Raw genomic sequence first — 24,067 nt, forward strand, 5'->3', positions numbered from 1 at the left:
TAGAGAGGTTTCGCAATCTTACGAATACGATAACGAAAATGGATACGTCACGCACACGTATTCGTTTTCGTAAGCCATAAAAAAATATTGAGGCGCGTCCAAAATATGACTGCGGTAAATTTGAGCAAAGCGCAGGTACGTGTTGCTTGGTGCTTGGCTGCCTAGGCCTAGCGTAACATCAAAGCGAGTGAGGACTTTAAAAACTGCTATTTATCAAAATTGACTTGGCATTTTAGTAAATTACTTTAGTAAATTACTTTCAATAAATCTATAATTATATTATAATCATGAATCATTCCTGATTCAAATGCAAAATGTGCAAAATAGATCAAAAACTATACTCGTTTTGTAGTTAAGAATATGACTGGTGATATTCGTCAACACGAATATGCTTTACAAATATGAAATGGGGATCAGCTCAAAAGTTTCACAAATGTATGATGTATCCGTTTTTGTTATCGTATTCGTAAGGTTGCGAAACCTCCCTATTAACAACATATTGCCATTACATTAAAATTACCAACCTGAAGACTGGATTGTCTAGGCCTAAGTTTTGTTTGCTATTGTTTAGCCAGTGGCAGCTATTAGTGCTCACTTGCTGAACCCATGGACGCCAGAGCTTAATGGACGCCAGAGCTTAATGGACGCCAGAGCTTAATGGGCTCCAGAGCTCAAGGGGCCCGAGAGCACGAGTAGTGGAATTAATGCAACTACCTAGCGTTGGAGTGCCCTTTAGGAGTGCAAGACTGTCACTTCACAAACCTATGCTGACAATCTTTAATGCCATACTGCTCTATCAACTTTTGCAAAGACAAACAATTAGGAACTGAACTTACTTGAAGCATTAGTGTAGTTTCAGCTATGCTTTCATCCTCTTTTACGGCTGGAACATTGTAATATTCTCCTTCCTCTTCATTTAAAAGTTTAAACCATCCTTCCATCGGTGTTTTCAAAAGCTCCGAGACTCCAAAAGAAAGCGCACCCATGAAGTCATTACGAGATGTTCTATCCCAGTCCCATACTGCAACTGATAAACGACGCGCTTTATCTTCTTCCTTTAATGGGCTAAATAAGACATAGATGGATCGATTTAAACATCATATCATATTTTAAAAATCTTCCATATAAATAACTTGTGTCATTATCAACTTGAAACATCCTTTTGGAAAGGGATCCGCAGCTATGGGTTATACTCGGATACCATCAATTTTGGTTGATTGTAAAATTGTTTTTATATCAGCCATGTATCCTTGCCATTTGATTGGTTAATTTCATACCATGTGTAGTTCAATATTAGTTATAGTGTACAGTAAAATGTTCTTCTTTAATGGTCCTATATAAACAGCAGCTTTAGTAAATGTTAAAATTAATAATACAATATCATGGATTTATATAGTGCCTAATGTTTTGAAACCTCTAAGCGCTGAATATTAGTATTAATATTTCAAAAAAAATATTTTAATTATTTATTATTATTCTAACTGGATTCACCACAATTGACCAGGTATGTTTTTTCCAATTGGTGACAGAAAGATATATGAAATAAATTTGTTTGATTTTGACAATGACATGCACGACAGAAAATTTGTCAATTTCCTAGCTTTATACTCGACCACTCAACAAGACTCATGATACTTGATAATCTACTCAATATAGTGTTTTACTGTAGATTTAGCAGTAAATTGATGACTGAAATAGTAATTACAATGAAATCATCTTAAATATATATTTCAACAATTTATCAATGCGGACAGATCTTGTTTCTTCAGATGGAAACTAACAGTACATGTATGCATATCACAATGTTCTAAATATAGCAAATTCATTAACCAATACCAGGGTTTGTACATTTTATGTTTGCTAACTTCGCCACGGCTTATTTCAACAAGCATCTATAAATTATGCGTAATTCTGAGATAGACGGACATAATGAATGCCAAAACCATCGTGGATACCTACACAGGCTATCTCAGATAGATATTTTGTAAAACGTAGATTTGGTAATACACAATGATGGTAATATCAACAAACCAAACCGAATGGGTTTTCCTTTTTCAATTTTCGTTGATACACACATGCTTAAGTCACTTACACACTCAATGGATTTTATATAAAATCTTATCATTTGTATATTATCTTTCTCATGTCTTTTAATGCCAAGTATTATCTTTATGTACAGAATAAACAAATCTACTTTATTCCCTTTTGGATAGTTTTCACATGTTTAAGATTTAAACTATTTCTTGTAACTTCTCGAGAAAAACAGTGTCTCTTTAAGATAAAGACAAAGAATCACATATTTGTGTTGTTGTTATATGAAATAGATAAGGAATCAGATGTGCCATTTCTCATCGAATGCAACATGTACAAAGCGCTGTTTCCAATCTGACCTTTCTGAGCCAGACAATCAATAAAAGACACACAACTCTAGTACATTAATGTTTTACGTACATCTTTAAATGTCATGTTTTCTAGGTTGAGAGTTAATAGGCTGATTTGAGACGCACTATAGCATAACAGAGTTCTTTTTAATAATTTGTATTGTGGCTGGCAGAACACTATCCGTCTAAATACACTGAATATATTTGCTTGCAATTCTAATTATTGCATTCTGTATGACTATTGTACGCTAGTCTTATCTTGCATTGATGCAGAAAATATAAAATTAAAATGAAATATTAATCAATGATTGCAAATTGATTAATAGTTTTTTCAAATCTGGTTGAATGAATGAACAAGTGAACGAAGATTATATACTTAATATACATATTTTGTCCTATACGATGTGTCGATCGGTAACGACAGAGATTTCAAAAACAAGACAGCCCTTAAGGCCTTTTCTTATATATACTGTATTACTATTGCACTTTCTGTTCCCAAATTTTACATTGCAGAGGGAAGTTCAAAATCTGAATGGAATCAATAACTTTGGCTAAATGAATGAAAAAGATACTCATCAATATCTTATGGCCTCTAGATTGAAAAGGGCACCTCAGGAAAAAGAGGGGTTCGTTCAGAAAAGCAAACCTGACTGGCTAAGTAACATTCTATAGCACTATGATTACATTGTATTATTATTTCTTTTATGATGAGTAGGATGCGGGTTGGAAAAGTGATCTTGGTGTACTCATTCAAATGTACAGTCCCTGTCATGGATAGATGAGATTTAACTCATCTATTAAAATGTCTGTTTTCAGCTACTTTGGACATAATTAGTCTTTTATTGAAAAGTTTACATCTTGTTGACATTATACAGCTATTAGCTATATATAAATCGACCTATTATTATCTATATAAAATAGAATAATTATTTAATTGGCATATTTATTTGTTTAACTTATTTAAAGATTATAAGAAGTAGTCAAGCTGAAGAAAATGGTTTAAATCAGAAGCATGTTAAAGCTAATGTATATTAACAGACATCAGCTTCAATTATTTTCAGTGGCAATGGCACATACTTTAAATGTCAAATTTAAAACATGTGATGAATTCTTTCACTAAAGAACATATTTCTTACAAATGTTTGCTAATAATATCAGCAGAAATATAAAACAACAGAATCTTATAGGCTGTTATGATCAATTATAAAATGTCAGAAAAATATTTAAAATTTTCAAATAAAATATTTAATGGTACAGGTACTTTTTAAATTAAAAAATTCTCATTAAGAAAATTGAAAACATTTATCAAGAAATTATTCAGTTAAATTTTTTTAAATTGTCAGTGTATTTAAATATTATTTATATATTCTCTTTTGTGTGACTCTTCATTCGATCTTTAATAGTTTAATTATTATCTCTAAATACTCTCTACAATTTTATGATTATATTATACTCACTATTGAAAGGATTACTTGAAATAATGTAAATATATAATAAGTATATAATAATCAGGTGTTAGAAATCAGACACGTGCAGAAAATCCCATGAGATCAGAGATGATCATTATAAAGACATATGATTATTATCCTTATCTTAAAATAAATCAGAGAAGCACATTTTGTCATACATAAAAAATCATCTGAATAATGTATGTTTCTGTATTTTTTGCTTTTTTTTCTTCTAGGCATTGAATGCCACTTTTATGGAAATTAATGCAAAATATTGATCTTTGATTTAATTATTTATTAGATCGACACATAAGAATGTCTAACGCAAATACTACCACGTTTACTTGTTACGTGAACATTCACATGTATCAATTGGAATGAAATGTGCTTATAACTTGACTTGTAATTAAAATACTGTATGCTAGTGGAAAGCTAGTCCATATTGGCCTACATGTCTCGAAATGGAATATGATGGTGGTTTGTAAGAAAGCTCCAAATTTTGGGCATGGTTTGTGGACTGTATTATTTATGGAAAAGGGTATTCAATGAATTGTCTACTTTTACAAGTATAACTCAATCTTTGAGAAAAATATGGCTATTGGTGATTTATCCAGGTAATCAAGACACAAAATAGACTACAGTGTTCTGGCAAGTCATGATGTTTTGTTAAAAATATTACTAGGACAATCTCAGCATTTATTTCTTGGAGGCCGAATATTACACCCAGACACCTGATGAGAATAATGTCTTGTATTTCAGGTCAGCTTCAGAAATGAATTGCATACATATAAATATAGTCTGGGCTCCAGACGGAGTTTTGTAAAAATATAAATATTTTTGCACATATGGCGTTTCATACGTGTATTACTTGAGTTTTGATACTCCGTCTGGGGAGACACGCATAAGTCACGTGGTTTGACACCAAGAATTCTTGGTGCATAAATTATCCAGTTGACTAGTTTCAGCCGCATGCCATTGGCTACTCACTCGTACGTCGTTTTAATATTCATATTTCAGAATTTCAAAGACTCAACGTCTAAGACGATGTGCATGCGCTATGTTACGTTTAGACAATGTGTACTTGGGTACATTGATGAAAGTTTCTGAAGGCTAAAAATGATTTTATATGCCTAGTAGTCTGGTAAACATTTGATGAGATTTTTCCCAAGAACATGAAAACTCGTCGTGATATGATAGGCTAGCTTCTCCGCCAAATCAAACATTGAATGGATCATTTATTATGCGGAGAAAATTTGATTTAATTCCCACCCAGACCCTGTCCTGTTCTGTGTGGTGGTGTAGTCCTGTTGTGTGCCGGTCGGTGGTGGTATGTACCTTATTGGCGTGGTGGGTCGTTTTATTTGGAAGGTCATACGTACGAGTTGAGTAGCCCTACGAACCCGCCTACGAAGGAGGCCTAGGCCAGAACAATTAATAAACAAAACAACTTGGCAACACGATTTTATATTTCAACAGTTGTTCAGTCTCGATCGTACATTCAGCACACTGTACGTACGTACTCGATCTTTTTCATTTTGAAACAAAATGATCATTGGTTGATTCGAAATCCATATTTACATACCGCCTGCCCCATATAGCCAAATACGGTATGATAACCTACGTCATTCTTATCGGATGTTTGCGGTTTGCAAATCGATTTCTATACGTGTTTCACAAGTCTGTATTTTCAGACAAAAATCGCGGTCGAAATAAAAACAAATAAATAAAAAAAAAGACAATAAATACAGACTTGGGGCAAGTCTAATATAAATATTATGTCAAAAGAAATACTAAATAAAACTTACAATACAAATGACTCGTTCCATGTTGGGTTAAGGCATGTCTTGATTGTCTTTGTTTTTTGTTTAGATCTTCCGGTATCAGGAATCAATTTAAGCTTCACGTATGGATCAGAAGATCCATTGGGATCCATAGGAATAAGATTCTTTGCTGATAAAACTGAAAAAGAGGAAAATGCATATGGATTCTTGATATATTTCATTTTTTAAGGTACACAAACTTTCTGTACTGTCTCATGTCTGTGAAAGAGATGGCATTTGGAAATTATTACTGACATGGCCAAGCTCCAATCAAATTTTTAAATTAACACGCACATGAGTGCATACATTACATTACATATTACCGATGTTTGCAATAATACAATTTTATCTGTATACTATTAAACACAAACAGTGGTTTTGTTTTGATAAATGGTAATTAACAAAGTGCATTGCATTTTAGTATTTATATATCCAAACTTGTATACCTATCATTGAACTATTATTTATGCAATGGATTAAAGCACATGTTTTTAATATCATGCATCTATTGTGATACTAATAACTAAAATTTTTGAATTATAGATATATTATGTAACATATGTTGATATTGATGCTACAATAATTATTACAACTTTTATGTGTCAGTTATTTTAAGATTTATATTTATGCATTCTACATATTACAGACTCTTTTATTGACAGGTAGGGGTGTTCCCTCATTATGTAGGAAAGGGCTAATGTTGGTTTATCCAGGTAGCTAGGCACGAAATAGATGACAAAGGAAACTAGACATTCTATCTGAAATTTGTAAGAGGCTATGATAATTAATATCTATTTTATTGATAATAATAAATTTAAAACATTTTTTCCAGGACAGCAATACATCATTTTTAAACTCCACTAAATCACTGCCTGTAAATAATAAATCTCAATTGGTTAAGAGAAGTATTCTTCAAATAAATTCTTCAATTAAAGTAAATTTATAGAAAGGAAGTATTTCTAAAGAGTAATAATGAACTTGTCCGAGTGATTTGTTTTGACAAGGGACGTGCTGGAGGGAACGAATATTAATGGACATGTTGATGAGAATTGCATTGGTAAAGAGGTGGGTAGGTATTATGCTTACGTTGATGAAGAACTTTGTGATGACTGACTGTGATGTAGTAGGGAATGAAGTGGGAGTAATTAATGAAGGGGATGAAAAATTGTTAAATGAGTTTACAAGAGAGAAGAGAAACGTTCATTAAGGAAAAGAGAAAAAGGGTATAATGTTGGAGATATTAGTATTCATGTTAATGAAGATTAGAAATGGTTCAAATTCACCATAGTAGTAAATTTGCTCGAAGTTTTTCATAATTACTAGGTAACAAATTAAAATCTAGTTATTTTTGGTATTTGAGGTTCTACCTGCCAATTCTGTATTAATTCAACATTTTATAGAATGAATTAGGTAATTTTATCAACAAATTTGCTTGATATGTTATACCCAAGAGAAATTGTTTACTTAGGGGATAAAAAAGCAAAAAGGTCTTTGATAGATGATTGATATAATACATCATTGGGAGGAGTATGGTGTTAGTTATACTAGAATAAATATTAAACGATGATGGTGAAAATGAAGATGGTAATATTGATTTTAGTATTAAGTGATAATGATGTTTAAGTTAATTGACAATAATTTGAATTTACTGTTTTTGATCTTCGAAATTGATGAGGAAAGTTAATGTAATATTATCAAGATAATGATTTTAATGTTATCAAGATATATTGTTATCAATAAAATAATATGTTATCAAGATAATATTCGTAATGATCAAGATAATGTTGTTAATGTTATCAAGATAATGATGTTAATGTTATCAAGACAATGATGTTAATGTTATCAAGATATATTGTTAATGTTAACAAGATATATTGTTAATATCATCAAGCTAATGATGTTAATGTTATAAAGAAAACAATGTAATTGTTAGCAAGATAATGTTGCTAAATGTTATCAAAATCTTTGAATTTGTTTCAACCTGAAAATCTTTCTTGCTTTCTCTTCAATCTAGCTTTCTGAACTAATTTATTTTACTTATTTTTCTTGGCTCAATATAGTTACAGCAATTATTTTGCTTAAGCTGTCCCTGCCCAACATTTTTCATCTATTCTTGTTATTTTGTATATTATTGTATTAATATTATGCTGCAAAATGAAACGATATAAAAAGAAAGAAACATAATTCTTTTAAATATACCTTTAACATGAAGGTTGCTACCTTCAACAGTGACATTTAATTGAATACGTCCACGTCTCTCTGTGTGATCTGACCCACATAGATTCGGCACATGTTTGATACAACGATCATGTACATTCATTTCACAAGCTGAAAAAAAAAACATTACCATTAAAACGGCTTTTGAAATGAATTCCTTAATGTTTTAGTTGGTCAAATGTAGTATATCTAAATTTCTTCCGCAGAAGAATGGATAGTTCTATCCATTCTTCTGCGGAAGAAATTTCATAGATGTTTTGTGGGTGGTAGGCCAACTTTAGTGGTGGATTTTGTAATAGTTGGAGAAGTTAAATTAAAGTGCTGAACTTAACGAAATGATCAATATATTGCATTGTACTAAACTTAGTCTAAATCTAGGACAGAGCGGAGGAGAAGAATAGCTTGCCCTAACTTGGATCTGCCTCTGGAACTGTAGCTATTGCTCTTTAATTCCATATAAGCAAAAGGCCAATTTTTTAGCGTGATGTTGTACTAAATATGATGAAAAGATTTGTTCATTATGGAGCTGTTTTAGGCGATCCGATAAAATTTCATTTGTAAACGTTTACGATTGGAATAGTATTATAGTTATACGCACGATCGCCGACCGCCGTACCCCAGCGCGAGCGAGCCCTTCTTGACGGCCACATGGTGTACAGTATTCGACTAGTAAGAAAAAACACTGTTTTGATGAAATATAAAGTGCATCTTATACATCGACGATATACAAAATACCGATATTTTACTCTCAGTTAGGGGGTGCGTCTTATACACAGGTGCGACTTATACACCGAAATATACGGTATATTATATGTGAATAAAGTTGTTGAACATTTCTTTTTTATTTTAGTGAATATTTCATACTAAAAAATGTTCATTGTATTAGTTTAACCACCTACAACATTTAGTTTGCAAAGATTCGTTGCAGACGTGTATCAAATCATTTCTGTTGTAAAAAACACTCTAGCGTGTATTAAAGTTTGAAGATTTTTCTAGTATTCAGTGTGTCGATATGTATGGCTGTCTCTGTCTAGACTATCAACAAGTACAGTAAATAAAACTAGATACCATACAGCACAACAAACCAATTTTCAAAAGTCTTTTTAGTAGGTTGATAATATGAGATATATACACAGTATTTGTCTAGACTTTGGAAGTATGATAAATAAAACAATTAGGTGTATCATAAAGATGAATATGAACATTTAAAAAAAAAACTTTCTTAGAAATACAAACAATTTTAAGTCTTAAGAATTGGAATCCATATAAATTTTCACAAGGAAAATTAATGCCTTCTAGACATTTAAATATTTATAAAAAATGAACGGCGGCAGACTGGAGCCTTTTCAACATGAATATTGATTAATACTAGTATAGTTATACACATTATTTCTAATATGCTCTTAACATAGAAAAGGAAGAACATTTGATATCCAAACACATTAGGTTCGAATTAAACATAATAATTTTGACATTACAGACAAAGTAAGACTTTAATAGTTTATTGTTTTGAACAAATGCATTTGTGACAATAAAGAAATTAGTAAAAGTTTTCCAGTACACCATGTTTTTCCAAAAAGTTAAAATAAATGAAGACTTTATTTTATTTTTTTAAATACATTGACTGCAAGCTTTACTTTTAATCACCATGCTAGCAACAACAAACAATACAAAATAAAAAATGAGTACGCTCAGACTATGAAACCTCGTACATGGTTTTATGATCATCATCCAACCTTTGACATTTTCTGGGATAATACTTGTATTAATACATTAAATTAGATTACATTAAAGCTTTATCACAGAATTACAAAATGCTATCTTCCTCAATTATAGTAGTTAATGTATACATTCATTCATTCATATTAACAACAAACGCATAAAAACTCATGATATCTTCATATAATCCTTTGAATAGCTGCTTCTTGCGTTTTATGTTTCCTTAGAATAATTGAATGTTGGATAAAATTCGCAAAGAAAATCGTTTGAGAATGCAAAGGTTAAAATAAAGTTCAAAGTGGATACGGTAAAGTGTTTTAATATTGCATTTTACATTATTCATTTCAGTTCACTATATGAATATATTTCAATTTAAAAAAGTGTTGATATATTTTTAAATAAGAATCTAAAAGATTTAAGCAGTTTTGTAAAGAACTAAGCATTGGGAAGTATCAAGGGGTGTGGTAAAGTACCAATTGGTGTATACTGGTAAACCAAATGGTGTTGGAAAGAACAAAGTATATAGTAGTTTGGTAAAGAACCAAGCAGTTTGGAAAAGAACCAGGCAGTTTGGAAAAGAACGCAGTAAGGTAAAGAACCAAGTAGTGAGGTAAAGAACCAACCAGTTTGGTAAAAACCAAGCAATGTGTTAAAAAAGCAAATGATGTGGTAAAGAGTGCCTACAGTAGTTTGATAAAAAGTAGTTTGGTAAATAACCAAGCAGTGTGGTGAAGAACCAAGCAGTTTCGTAAAGAACCAAGCAGTGAGGTAAAGAACCAGGTAGTTTGGTAAAGAACCAGACAGTGAGGTCAAGAGCCAAGCAGTGAAGTAAAGAACCAATCAGTGTGGTGAAGAACCAAGCAGTTTCGTAAAGAACCAAGCAGTTTCGTAAAGAACCAGGTAGTTTGGTAAAGAACCAGACAGTGAGGTCAAGAGCCAAGCAGTGTGGTAAAGAACCAGGTAGTTTGGTAAAGAAATAAGCAGTGAGGTAAAGAACCAAGCAGTTTGGTAAAGAACCAGGCAGTGAGGTCAAGAGCCAAGCAGTGAGGTAAAGAACCAATGAGTGTGGTAAAGAACCAATAAGTGTGGTAAAAAGCCAACAAATGTGGTAAAGTACTGTAGCATAAGCGGAGTGTAAAAGTAGCAAGTACAGACTGTACTACATCATCACTAAATGGAGTAGAACATTAAGGCATGTTTTTACTTACAATTACATTTCATTCCTTGGTGGTATAGCCCGTACAGAAGAGATCCACAATGGTCACAAAAAGCCGGGCTACTATATGAATGAACTCTAAACTTATGTTGACTTCTTGGGTCCTATTTAAAAAAAGACAAAACAACATGTTAAAATTTAATTATTGTTACATTAAAATTTATATATTTATTCAGATAGACTCTACAATGCTTTTTATACTACATAATTCAAGAGTATGGCTGGTCAAGTGGCAAAGGTAAGTAATAATAGTGAAAATAAAGATATAAAAAACATTATAATCTAGGCCTAAAATCTACATTAATACCAAATGTTTTAAGATTTGCATTTATGCAGCAAAGGAAGTCATAAAACAAAGGGAAATGAGGATGAACATGGTTAAAGTTCCTCATTCGGGAAAAAAAACCTGACCTAGATGAATTAAACGGTTGATGGTCTGACATTTGTAAAGTGCAGAACAAACAATGTCATATTTCCTCTCTAAATTCACTCAAGTTGAAGTTGGCAAAGCTTTCTGTATGGATTAGTAAAGTTGAAGAAGTCAGAACTATTATTATCTTATCTTTAAATTATCCATCTGTATGTCAATTTAATTTGATTGATAATGCAGTATAACAATTTAGGTAGTACTAGTATTGAAAACAGTTTTTCTAAATAGAAACAAGAAATTACTATCAGTACTTTCTTTCTTTCATAAAATCATTTTTGCCATAAAGTACAATATATAGAGTATCACAACATTTTCGGGATAAAGTTTACAGGATATCAGTGTTTTTGCTTTACAAAATGGATTACATCCGAGAGAACAAACTAATAACCACATACCATAATTAGATACTTTGCTAAAATAAATGAACTTAATGTTTCCTTTATGTTTAAAACTAATAAATATTGATGTTATGTATCAAGAAATGTCTAGCTTAAACTTCCTTATACTGTTTATTTTAATATTTAATATGAATTATTACTGTATTTTACCAAAGTACTGCACTAAAACATTAAATTATTTTCCAATCAGGATGCAGTGGAAGTATCATTAAAATTACGGTTACTGGTTAACTACTTTTTGTAAATTCATATGCTTAATTCACATGGTATTGCTATAGGATATTGGAATAGCATGTGAGGCATGGGTTCGATAACTGACTATGTCATAGTCCTATAGGAAAGATATTTTACTCTCATTGCCTCATCTATTGGATGAGATGTAAAGCTGTTGATCCTGAGGCTGTGTATACATTGCTCATATGTACGATAGACCTTGGTACATTAATCAAAAAGAGTTGGAGGTTTGTCTCCAGGACTGTGTGCTGATCTACTAGGCACTTTGGGAGAACAATCTTGTACTGAAGAGGTCTCCCAGTAGAAGGTAGAAGTACAAAAAGAAACAAAATTTCACATTAGTGATATTGTAGGTTCACATGGGAGTAACTTGATCATGATGTAAATCTATAGAACCCTGGCCTAAATGCATATTCAAAGCCTCATACTCTTAGTATTCATTGTCAACTTCTTTTACGTTTTGCATAATACATCCATCAAGATTCTTTAGTAAATTGCCTTGCTGTAAGGTCATAATACGTGGCTTGATATTAAATTCTCATTGGTTTCATTAGGGAATACAAACTCTATTAGTTTAGTCTTCTTCATTAAATTGTTTCTATTAATCTCACTGTCATAGTGTCAGAAGTAAATATATTTGATTTAAAGGTATGTTTGAATAACAGCAAACAAAAGAACTGGGGAAAATTATAATTTCTATGTAATAAAGCTTAAATAAAATGATTTTTTCGTCTTGGTTCCATTTTCTGATAAAAAATTTAAACATTTGTATACGTAAATCCAGTTTAATCCAGCACAGATTATGGCATGTTAAACACTAACAGCGATTCCAATTTTGATGAATTTCCTAATATTTTTACTAAGAAGAGTATGGCTGTATAAATTATATACCGACTAATATTAAAATTCTGACTTTTGCTTGATAAGTAGTAGAGTAATAAGTAATTAGAAAATCTTGGCATTAAACTGGATGGTACTACCGATGTCAAATACTTCTATATTTGCCTAGAAATGTACATGCCTGTTATGAAAAAGAAGATATGGTGATTTTCTTTGTAATATATACTCAAGTAATAAAATGTACATAATAAAGTATAAGAGCTTCCTCATACTAAAATGTACAGAAGCCCAAAGCAGTTACATAATGATAGAACACAATTCAGAAACATGCAATTATTACAAAGCTTGGAAGGCATTAAAATATGAATAACTGAATACTAATGAAATAGAATATAAAAACATTTCAATTTGAATATCATTAAATATAACACGATGAATAAGCAGACATCATATTACTGTTTTTATGATAATTATTGAATCTGAAGTAATAATGTCTGTACAATTTACTAGGATGCATTTGTCCAAAAAACTACTCTAAAATCCTACAAGGTGTGTCTTTTAAGATTTTGTCTTATAGAACTGTCTAGATGCTATTTGTCCTACAGACAACTCTAAAATCTTATATGGTCTTTCTTATAGGATAATAGATTACTTGTGAGAATTGTCTAGTTATGCTATTTGTCCTACAGACAACTCTAAAAACTGATATGGTCTTTCTTATAGGATCATATATTACTTGTCCTATAGAATTGTCTAGTATGCTATTTGTTCTACAGACAACTCTAAAATACTATATGGCAAGACAGTAGGATCCTATGTTACTTGTCCTATAGAATTATTTCTATATTACAGTCGACTCCGCCTAAGTCGAATTCGCGTAAGTCAAAAAATCGCGAAAGTCGAATTTTTAGGAAAGTCCCAATTCTTTCCTATACATTACTGTGTAATTTTCTAAGTCGAAATTCGTCTAAGTCGACGTCTTTTTGCGGTCCGAATACACACATTCTTTAGTGATTTATATCATATAAGTCAAAGTCACAAATTACGTGGCAACAACGCGTTAAAAAAGCCGATGAAACGTACGTAATTCGATAAACAAACAACAGAGGAGATAGTGGGACCATATCGGTTCTCTCAAGCAGGTTGTATAGTATAGGCGGCGTCCTACAACTCGCGCTAGTATATAGTGTATGAGTTGTTTCAGAGTTGAGAACTTGAGCGGCGTTTTGTGGGTACCTGTTTTGTGCTAGACAGATGGCAATAAACAATGGATACCGATTTCGAATAAGAACCGAAATGTATTTATTATACGTTTTTGTATTGTTTCGGAAAAATACAGTTTATCATTGCCGATAAAGAGGCTTAGCATTTATTAGGCCTAGCTAGCTAGCTAAGCAAATTCAATTCAAGAAGGCTCATCGCGTGGGCCGCGATCGCGACAGGGCAGGGTCCACTAGGCCTAGTCATAGAGATTTGTCCTATGAGATTTGTCTTAAAGGCCAGGTGCAAAAAAAATTTCTATTGATCATACATTCTAATAATTATCGATCTATAGTTTCCCCTATGTTTCATAATTTTTGGGATTTTATTTGTGTTACACGAGCTTGTTGAAAATTAGAACTTTCTTATCAGATAGTTCAAATTACACAGTAAAATCTCTATTCTTTTGTACACAAATTTTGAAAATAGAGAGGTATTTTAAAAAACTATGAAAAATAAACGGTGTGGTAAAAAATGTTATCAGATGACTAAATATATAGGTAATTTAACTTGAATTTTACATTTCTGGTATTTTTATTTAACTTCAGAATTTTATTTTCATGCTATAGCAAAAATTATCCACCGTATATCCACCATCTTTTTTCACTATCTAGGGAGTCACCAGACATGTTATTACATTATGTTAACTACCCAACTATTGAAAAAAAGTCTTCCTGGTTTTTTTGGCAGAATTTTGCCAAATTTTGTATTTGACCATATTAGGGGGAATTCATGGTTTTTCGTCTTAATTTCTGTTACAAATATTTATGTTTAGGTACAATTAACCAGATATTATATTTAAAATTAATGCCTGTACCTGAGCTTTAAGTGGTAAAAATTACTCTGATTTTATAGTGTCCTTTCGCATCTTATAGGATCCTATATGTCAGGGTTAATTTAAATTTCTGAACTACTATTGTAACGGTGGAATTTTAGTGTATCCGTTACGATATCATATAGTCTCAGCGGCAGGATTTCACACAGTCACAAAATGTACCAACAGCAAATATGGTTTATGGTCAGATACAGTTTTATTTAAATATGCAATGTAATACAGTCTGTTCTGGCTATATTACATACCTTTTCTTCTCTCTATTATAAATGTTTTATTCTACCAAGCTCTTTTCCTTCTCTTCTCTCCTCTTACCAGTGCATCCATATTTTAAGGAACGGTCCTAATTAATATGCATGTACTGGGAGGGGACTATTTAGTAAAGGGAACATTCCATGATGATGGGAAGAAACCACTAGGAATGTTAATAGATGGAGTAGGGAGAAATAGTGAAAAAGGGTTGTTGACCTGATGGTCAGAGTGTTACACTATTGTGAGTAGTAGAAGCTCAACCAACTAATGTAATTAGTAATTGTAAATCAATATAAACACACAACATATATACACTAATTATATATCGTGTTTTGAAATATTAGGGAGGTTTCGCAATCTTACGAATACGATAACGAAAACGGATACGTCACGCACACGTATTCGTTTTTACGTAAGCCATAAAAAATCTGTTTCGCATGGCAACGAAATATTCAGGCGCGTTCAAAGTATGACTGCGGTAAATTTGAGCGAAGCGCAGGTACGTGTTGCTTGGTGCTTGGCTGCCTAGGCCTAGCGTAACATCGAGTGAGGACTTTAAAAACTGCTATTTATGAAAATTGACATGGCATTTTAGTAAATTACTTTAGTAAATTACTTTAAATAAAAGTATAATTATATTATAATCATGAATCATTCCTGATTCAATTGCAAAATGTGCAAAATAGATCAAAAACTATACTTGTTTTGTAGTTACGAATATGACTGGTGATATTCGTCAACACGAATACGCTTTACGAATATGAAATGGGGATCAGCTCAAAAGTTTCACAAATGTGTGACGTATCCGTTTTCGTTATCGTATTCGTAAGGTTGCGAAACCTCCCTAATGTTTTTTTTATAAATCAAATTTGATTCAAAATAATATCATGGTACAGTTCAGATCAGATAGTTTCATCCAAGTGATGCAAACATATTATGTATTTATTCTTAAGAGAATTGGGATTGAAGTGATACTGATATGTATAATAAATATTATTGCGACTGTCTATTTGTCATAATACTGTCTCACTGGATATCCATATTATGACAATTTTCTAACAATATTGTTTTGCAAATTATGAAGAAAATATAACTATAGTAAACTTATTATACTCATATTATAATACACAGTTCTCAAACACTTTGCGTCCAAATGCTTTCAAATTATGCGATAAATTATGTGAAAGTTAATATATGTTTTTATATCCATTTGTAAGTGATATCCTTTCATTTCTATTGCCAATATAAAATACACTCATATGGTCACTAAGAAACATAAGTATTAAGGGATTTTAATGAATTATTTAAACCATTTCTTATTTAATTTTTATTCCACAAATTCATGAGGTGTAATTTTCGGCATATTCAGATTTATTGGTGAGACTATCAAACACATTAGATTTGCATGAGAAATTATCGACGGGAGGAGTGGAAAACAACCAGTATGCACAAAAAGATATTAAACACTGCATGATAAAGGATGGTCATTAACCCATCATAGACAACGTCTATGTTAAGAAACATAAGTATTAAGGGATTTTAATGAATTATTTAAACCATTTCTTATTTAATTTTTATTCCACAAGTTCATGAGGTGTAATTTTCGGCATATTCAGATTTATTGGTGAGACTATCAAACACATTGGATTTGCATGAGAAATTATCGACGGGAGGAGTGGAAAACAACCAGTATGCACAAAAAGATATTAAACACTGCATGATAAAGGATGGTCATTAACCCATCATAGACAACGTCCTGCTTGACGGCATTTCTTCATCTTCACTCATTTAGATATCATTACGATTATGAACATATTTAGGACTTATTATGTATTACAAGAATAATTATATATGATTTCAAATGCATTCTGATATCCGCACATTTTAGGACAGATAGAGTAAAGATGTCCTTTTTAGTATTACTATAGTTAGTTCAGTAACCCAAATTTCAGAGCAGTCGTAACCTGAGAGATGGATTGATCCGTTCCAATTCATTTTATCTCTGTGTTTAAGATACGATGATTCAGTGGATTTACAACAGTTTTGCTAAAGCTAAACTCCAACTCGCATATTCAACAACCATTAAATAAACATGCAAAACACGTCATTACAGTTGATGGAGATCTATTTCGCTCGTTCTATGCCATCAAATACCGCCAACATGTCAAGTTTCAGTTCAGTAAAGGTATTGCCAACGGATGATAAAGGATAGGCTAAAGAGATTTGTTTGTATTTTGTTGCTCTAAAATACAAACAAACAAACCAATTATATGAGCAAATTTATCATTATTAACTCTCCGATTTTCAGTGGATGAAGTAACAATAATCACAGTTAAACTTTGTTATAAACAAAACCTGATAAAAACAAGCACGAATGTGCAATACTCGGGGTACAGCAAAGAAGCTGTAATGATGTCATAAGACGGGATGTGACGTCACATACACATCAATAACCTCGCTACCAAATACGGCTATATCAGAACCATCTTCGAGACGTCATATGGCTGCATCCGGTTTGAAATTAAAAAATCCGGCTCTATAGCTTTGAGGACATGTCTCTGTAGTATATTCATGCCAAATCCCATCTCAATAAGGGAGGAGTAGTACTTTATAAATAGCACTTTTTACTCAATAGTGTCGGATGGAAGAGGAGAAGATGAGAGAGTCTTAGACTCGGGTACCCCGAGTAACAATAATATATAAACGACATAATGGCAGGTGTGTACGTGTGTGGGATATTAATTATAGAATTTTTTATTTATTATTTTATTTCAATGAAGATTCCGAGGCAACAGGTGAAGCACATCTGCAATTAACATTTAGTCACAATCTAGTGGCCATCTGTAAAGAGGGTGTTCACATGGAGTGTGTTCACATGGAGTGTGTTCACATGGAGTGTGTTCACATGGAGTGTGTTCACATGGAGTGTGTTCACATGGAGTGTGTTCACATGGAATGTGTTCACATGGAGTGTGTTCACATGGAGGGTGTTCACATGGAGGGTGTCCACATGGAATGACTGGATTTAAACCAACCTGGGACAGGTATTTACTATGCAAAATGTAATACAGGTGTATTAAGATAAGATTACTGGACCCAACCCTTATAACATTATATTTTTCTCAGGACTATATTTTCCCGAAGTGCATAGCTGAGAGCAGATAAAAGCAGTCAATATCTTTTATATTACTACAGGCCTAGACCTCATACCTTTAGCGAAGAATGAACTAGCCTAGGCTCAGACTACTTCACTTAGGCTTCTTGGTTTTAAACTTCACAGACAGCAAGGTTTACTTGCGCAACAAGGATCCAATCCAAAGATGACAGCATCGGTCAGTTATCAATTATAACCCACCAATCGTTCCGCTATAATTATTTTGGAATGGTAGTCATGTGATGTCATTTTGACCAATCACGTTTTAGTATTTACATAGGCCATGTAATATTATTAAACTACACTATATTAATAAACCATTGTATTACATCTTGTCTTATTATATAATCAGCCCGATATCATAATAGTAAAATAAGTTGGTATGTTGCCACTGAATCTTTTGGGAAATTCCCTGTTTATTTGTTACAGTAGATTTTCTTTAGTGTAAAACTACTAATAAACAATTTCCATTATATATATATTTAACAATTGTGTTTATATTTTGTGTTAGATTTTCAATTTCCTTTTTAAGTTTTATACTTTACAAAATGCTTTATAAATAATTGCATTTAACAGGTTAAAACAAAAAGAATACTTTTGACATGGTCCCTGGATTTTACTTCTTGGATAATCAAATTTTAGTTATTATAATAAATCATCATAATTCAAAATATTACCTTTAATTAAGGTTAATCAATTCTCCTAGGTCAATCTAATATCTACAGTAACAATTAATTACTAGTACCATGCCATATTTATTATATTAATAAATTATAGCTGAAGGGGATATTTATTAAAGTTTATATAGCTGATGGTCAATTGAATCGTACAATTACATACCTACAGTTGTTTCATCGTTGTTTGTAATATACAAACTTGTGATGGTACTCGAGTTCTTAGGAGATGACTATGCATTTCACGAGTCTCAGCCTGCGCCGTCATCTAGACGTGTTTCTATGTGCGGCCTGCTCACACCGCTGAAGAAGGCCAACACATGCTCAGTAGTGTCTCTTGACCCGGAGCAAATAGAACGGGTCAACCTTCTCGCTAAGGAGGCAAAAATTCCTAATCCTGCGCCGTTCGTTCTTGGAGCGGCTTTTCCAGTGAGTGATCATTTTGAACGTTATGGTACGGCACCTGCCATTCCGGACGGCGCTAAGATACGGGTCCGCGAAGACCAAGGCTTAGACGGGAGTAAGAAAAGTTTTCTTAATGCAGCTAGTTCCAGGTCGGAGGAGTTTCTGTCAACAGAGCGGCACGCGAGACAATCAGAGCAACATCTATGGCTGGATATCTTCTTTCCTTTTCGGAAGGAAGACAAATTGGTGCGGAAGAGGGAATCTTTGTTTCTTTGATAACAGAATTAACAATCTTATTCGGTTGCAACCATTTATTCAAGTTATGCAGAATGATATTAAATTAATTTCAGTTCTGTCTATTTTGCCATGATGTTAAACAGTTACCTTGTTTATTACGGTATTTATGAAAAGAGTTAAACAAACATAAAAGGTGCCTGGGATATTTAATTGGCATTTTATACACTTTTGGCAAGTCTGAGATATTAAGAAAAATATTATATAGGCCTCAACAGCATGCTTACAAACATTGTTATATACTTCTTGTTTTTACTCGGGGTACCCGAGTCTAGTACTTACTCATTTTCTCCTTCTCTTCCTCCATCTGGACACTATTGAGTAAAAAGTGCGATTTTTAAAGTACTACTCCTCCCTTATTCGTTATAGTATTGAGCTGGGATTTGGCATGAATATACTACAGGGACATGTCCTCAAAGCTATAGAGCCGGATTTTTAATTTGTTGTTAATTAATTTGTTTAATTAAGAAGCCGCAATGTGTGACACACACCACAGCGTTATGTAGTTATATGGTTATATGCGGCTTCTTGGCGTAGTGGTTATCACGTTTGCTTAACACGCAGAAGGTACCTGGTTCGAGCCCGGACGAAACCTTTTTTTTTTAAACTTTATGGTGAAAAGTACTGTATACGCAATATGATAATTATACAGAGTATATTTTATTTTTATTATTTTTACTCGGGGTACCCGAGTCTAGTACTTACTCATTTTCTCCTTCTCTTCCTCCATCTGGACACTATTGAGTAAAAAGTGCGATTTTTAATGTACTACTCCTCCCTTATTCGTTATAGTATTGAGCTGGGATTTGGCATGAACATACTACAGGGACATGTCCTCAAAGCTATAGAGCCGGATTTTTAATTTTTTGTTAATTAATTTGTTTAATTAAGAAGCCACAATGTGTGACACACACCACAGCGTTATGTAGTTATATGGTTATATGCGGATTCTTGGCGTTTGCTTAACACGCAGAAGGTACCTGGTTCGAGCCCGGACGAAACCTTTTTTTTTAACTTTATGGTGAAAAGTACTGTATACGCAATATGATAATTATACAGAGTATATTTTATTTTTATTATTTTTTAAAATACTTATTTTGTGTAATCGGTAATTATCACTTTTACACATGTTTATTTTGCTTTGTGCTTATTACCATTTATTTGTAATTTAAATGGATTAAAAAACTTTCTGTAACCCACATTTTTAATGTAAGAGGTTTCGTAGTGTAGTGGTTGTCAAGTCTGCTTAACACGCAGAAGGTACCGGTTCGAGCCCGGACGAAACCTTTTTTTTAAACTTTATGGTGAAAAGTACTGTATTCGCAATATGATAATTATACAGAGTATATCTTATTTTTATTATTTTTTTAAATACTTATTTTGTGTAATCGGTAATTATCACTTTTACACATGTTTATTTTGCTTTGTGCTTATTACCATTTATTTGTAATTTAAATGGATTAAAAAACTTTCTGTAACCCACATTTTTAATGTAAGAGGTTTCGTAGTGTAGTGGTTGTCAAGTCTGCTTAACACGCAGAAGGTCCCGGTTCGAGCCCTGGCGAAACCTATTTTCTTTACTTTCTAACTGTATACGTCTGTATACAGCTTCTTTCGCTGTACCCCGAGTATTGCACATTCGTGCTTGTTAAATCTATGAATATAATAGTTTTTTAAAATGCGTTTTTTTTTTCTTTTCTTTTTTAATGGAGGCCATGGGTGTATGTATTAGAAACATGTTTTTTTTTAAAAGCAGGGAAATAAATGTTCAACAGAAACAATATACATTAGGAAAACCTGTATGCATATCATATCTCACTAGGGACTAAACAACGATCATTAATATTTATGAAAATACTATGTGGTAATTTATCATAAGACCAGATGAAAAAACAGCATTCATATGCAACTATGGTTTGCATTTGAATTGAAGGCTGCAAATGCTAATGATTACTAAATAGCAAAAGAGCAATTGTTTTGCTGGTCACCAACTCGGTAAAGATTTTTTCTTTATAGTATGTGAATCAGATAGGACACCCCTATTAAGGGGACAGTGTGTTAGGTTGTAAAGGTTTCCTTTAATAGGGATTCTACTGTACTGTTTTAACGTCTATCTCCTCTGTTAAACTCTTAAATCTTTTGTACTCATTTCGCTACCACGTCCAGACTGCTGGTTTTGTTCTTTAATCATTTGCATGCATTGCATGTTTCGAAATTCATTAACGAATATGAAGTGACAGATAATAGAGTCTAATATGTTTTTAGCATAGATGAATACACTGTCAATTATTTACTGTTTTTGCAAGGAATATTCTGTTTGAAATAATTATTTAATCAAAACATTTGCAATTAATGTTTTAGTTGCATCAATACAGCAAAAGCAATACAAACAATATGTAAGCCTAGCCAGATGTTTTATTGGATAGCAATTGGAAAACTAACCAACCAACTTCAAGCAAGCTTAAGAAACTAAACAATTTCAGAGTGTCAGAAATACCTTTGGGACACCTTACAATGATTGGGGGGGGGGGGGGGGGCGGGGGTGGAAATATATTGTTTCACATAGTAAACTTTAGTTTACCGAAATGCGGCTAGTAAATTGTAAATCTATGTACTGTACTATCAAGATGTTGAGGAAATTGAACCTTTTGTGGAAAATGAGAGATTACTCAAAATAGACTGAAAGATGTACTAAAGCAAGCATGAAAATGTTATTAAAAGAGAAAAATATCACCAGGAGTTTCAGTCAATTAAGTATTTGAATAAAGATGCGTTACACTAGATGGAAGAAACTCGCTTAAGTGAGACCTCACACTGTGATATAATCGATGTATGCGCCAGTCATCATTGTACATGCAGCTAAATATGTAGCCCGAAGATTAAGGTCTTAAAAGTCTGAATCTAAGCTAAAGGAAGAGTAATATTAGGACTTAAATCTTTACTAATGGTTGGATGTAATTTACTTGATGTTATTTACGCTACAGGCGAAATCACCATCCATACACAAAAGGATGTAGAGTTGATTTATAGGATTGAAGTAAGCTTGCGTTTTATATAGCCATGTATTCAAACCTACATATATTATAATTAGTATTGTTTACTATAATCACCTGCTGGTTGGTAAACATTGAAACATTTTAAATAATCAATGACAATTACCATGCTAACAGTACACGAGAACAACAGCTTAATTTATTAAAACTGGTATGTAAATAACCAAATCCCGATTTAAAAAAAAAAGAAATCATTGTTGGTGGTGGTTTTTTTCTACAAGTTTATCCTTTTTTAATGACAGTGGGTGGAACAGGATTTTGAAACATTAAAACTAAGTACTGAACTTATCTGATGTAAAAAACGAAAAATCAATGTGCAGATTGCTATAACCATATATTCTCAGGTAATCCCACTTCAGGTCTAATCCCAGCCACTCAGTTATTTCACAAACAGGAATATCTCCGGTATAGTCTCAGTATTGAAATTTGATCTTATCTGGATGTAGTCTTCTCTCTAACCAGTTCAGATGATGGATATATCAGAGAATATACGGCAATATTGATGGTAGTAATTATGCTGATTTTGAATTATAGTTACAACATTTTTTGGGAGTCAAAGTTTGACTGTTGTCAAAATAACAATAGGGAGGTTTCGCAATCTTACGAATACAATAAAGAAAACGAATATGTCACGCACACGTATTCGTTTTTCGTAAGCCAGTAAAAATCTGTTTCGCATGGCGCCGGTACGTGTTGCTTGGTGCTTGGCTGCCTAGGCCTAGCGTAACATCAAAGCGAGTGAGGACTTTAAAAACTGCTATTTATCAAAATTAACTGGCATTTTAGTAAATTACTTTAGTAAATTACTTTCAATAAAAGTATATAATCATGAATCATTTCTGATTCAAATGCAAAATGTGCAAAATAGATCAAAAACTATACTCATTTTGTAGTTACGAATATGACTGGTGATATTCGTCAACACGAATACGCTTTACGAATATGAAATGGGGATCAGCTCTAATGTTTCACAAATGTGTAACGTATCCGTTATCGTATTCGTAAGGTTGCGAAACCTCCCTACTGTCTCAATCTCAATTGCAATTACATTTGCTACATTATCCTTGTATATTCCTTTTAGCTAATTTAATGCCACAGAAAATGAGAATTTCTTTGAACTACACAATTGAAAATGATTTCAGTATCTGATTACCAATGCAATTGTCTTTGTAAACTATTCCCTACAGAACCTGAATAATAAACTCCTTAGAAAAGGGCAAAATAATTTGTCATGCATGAATGAACACTAGTCACATGGTTTCACAGGTGGCTGGTTTTAAAATTAGGAATGTTTTCTTTCTGATGATGAATGTATAAACCTCCATGCCAAACACCCAAAAAAACATTTAAACTTATTTTTTTCCTTATTATCTTATTCACAAACCACTCCTTATATCTAACAATTTTGAATGTATTTCCGATTTCTGGGTGATTTTTATT

General features: G+C 32.5%; 1 protein-coding gene across 3 annotated transcripts in view; it reads right to left on the minus strand.

Moving 5' to 3' along the window:
* Nucleotides 1-24,067, minus strand: part of LOC140063505 (protein kinase C-like) — a 108,718-nt gene that overhangs the window by 48,204 nt on the left and 36,447 nt on the right. For all 3 annotated transcript variants that reach the window (XM_072109850.1, XM_072109852.1, XM_072109851.1), the window contains exons 4-7: nt 10,794-10,905; nt 7,849-7,977; nt 5,635-5,788; nt 837-1,065 (exon numbers count right to left, since the gene is read on the minus strand). In XM_072109850.1, coding sequence (XP_071965951.1) covers nt 837-1,065; nt 5,635-5,788; nt 7,849-7,977; nt 10,794-10,905 — 624 coding nt within the window. The remainder of the gene's footprint in view (nt 1-836; nt 1,066-5,634; nt 5,789-7,848; nt 7,978-10,793; nt 10,906-24,067) is intronic.

The sequence above is a fragment of the Antedon mediterranea genome, chromosome 1 (genome assembly GCF_964355755.1).
Source record: "Antedon mediterranea chromosome 1, ecAntMedi1.1, whole genome shotgun sequence".
Classification (NCBI taxonomy): domain Eukaryota; kingdom Metazoa; phylum Echinodermata; class Crinoidea; order Comatulida; family Antedonidae; genus Antedon; species Antedon mediterranea.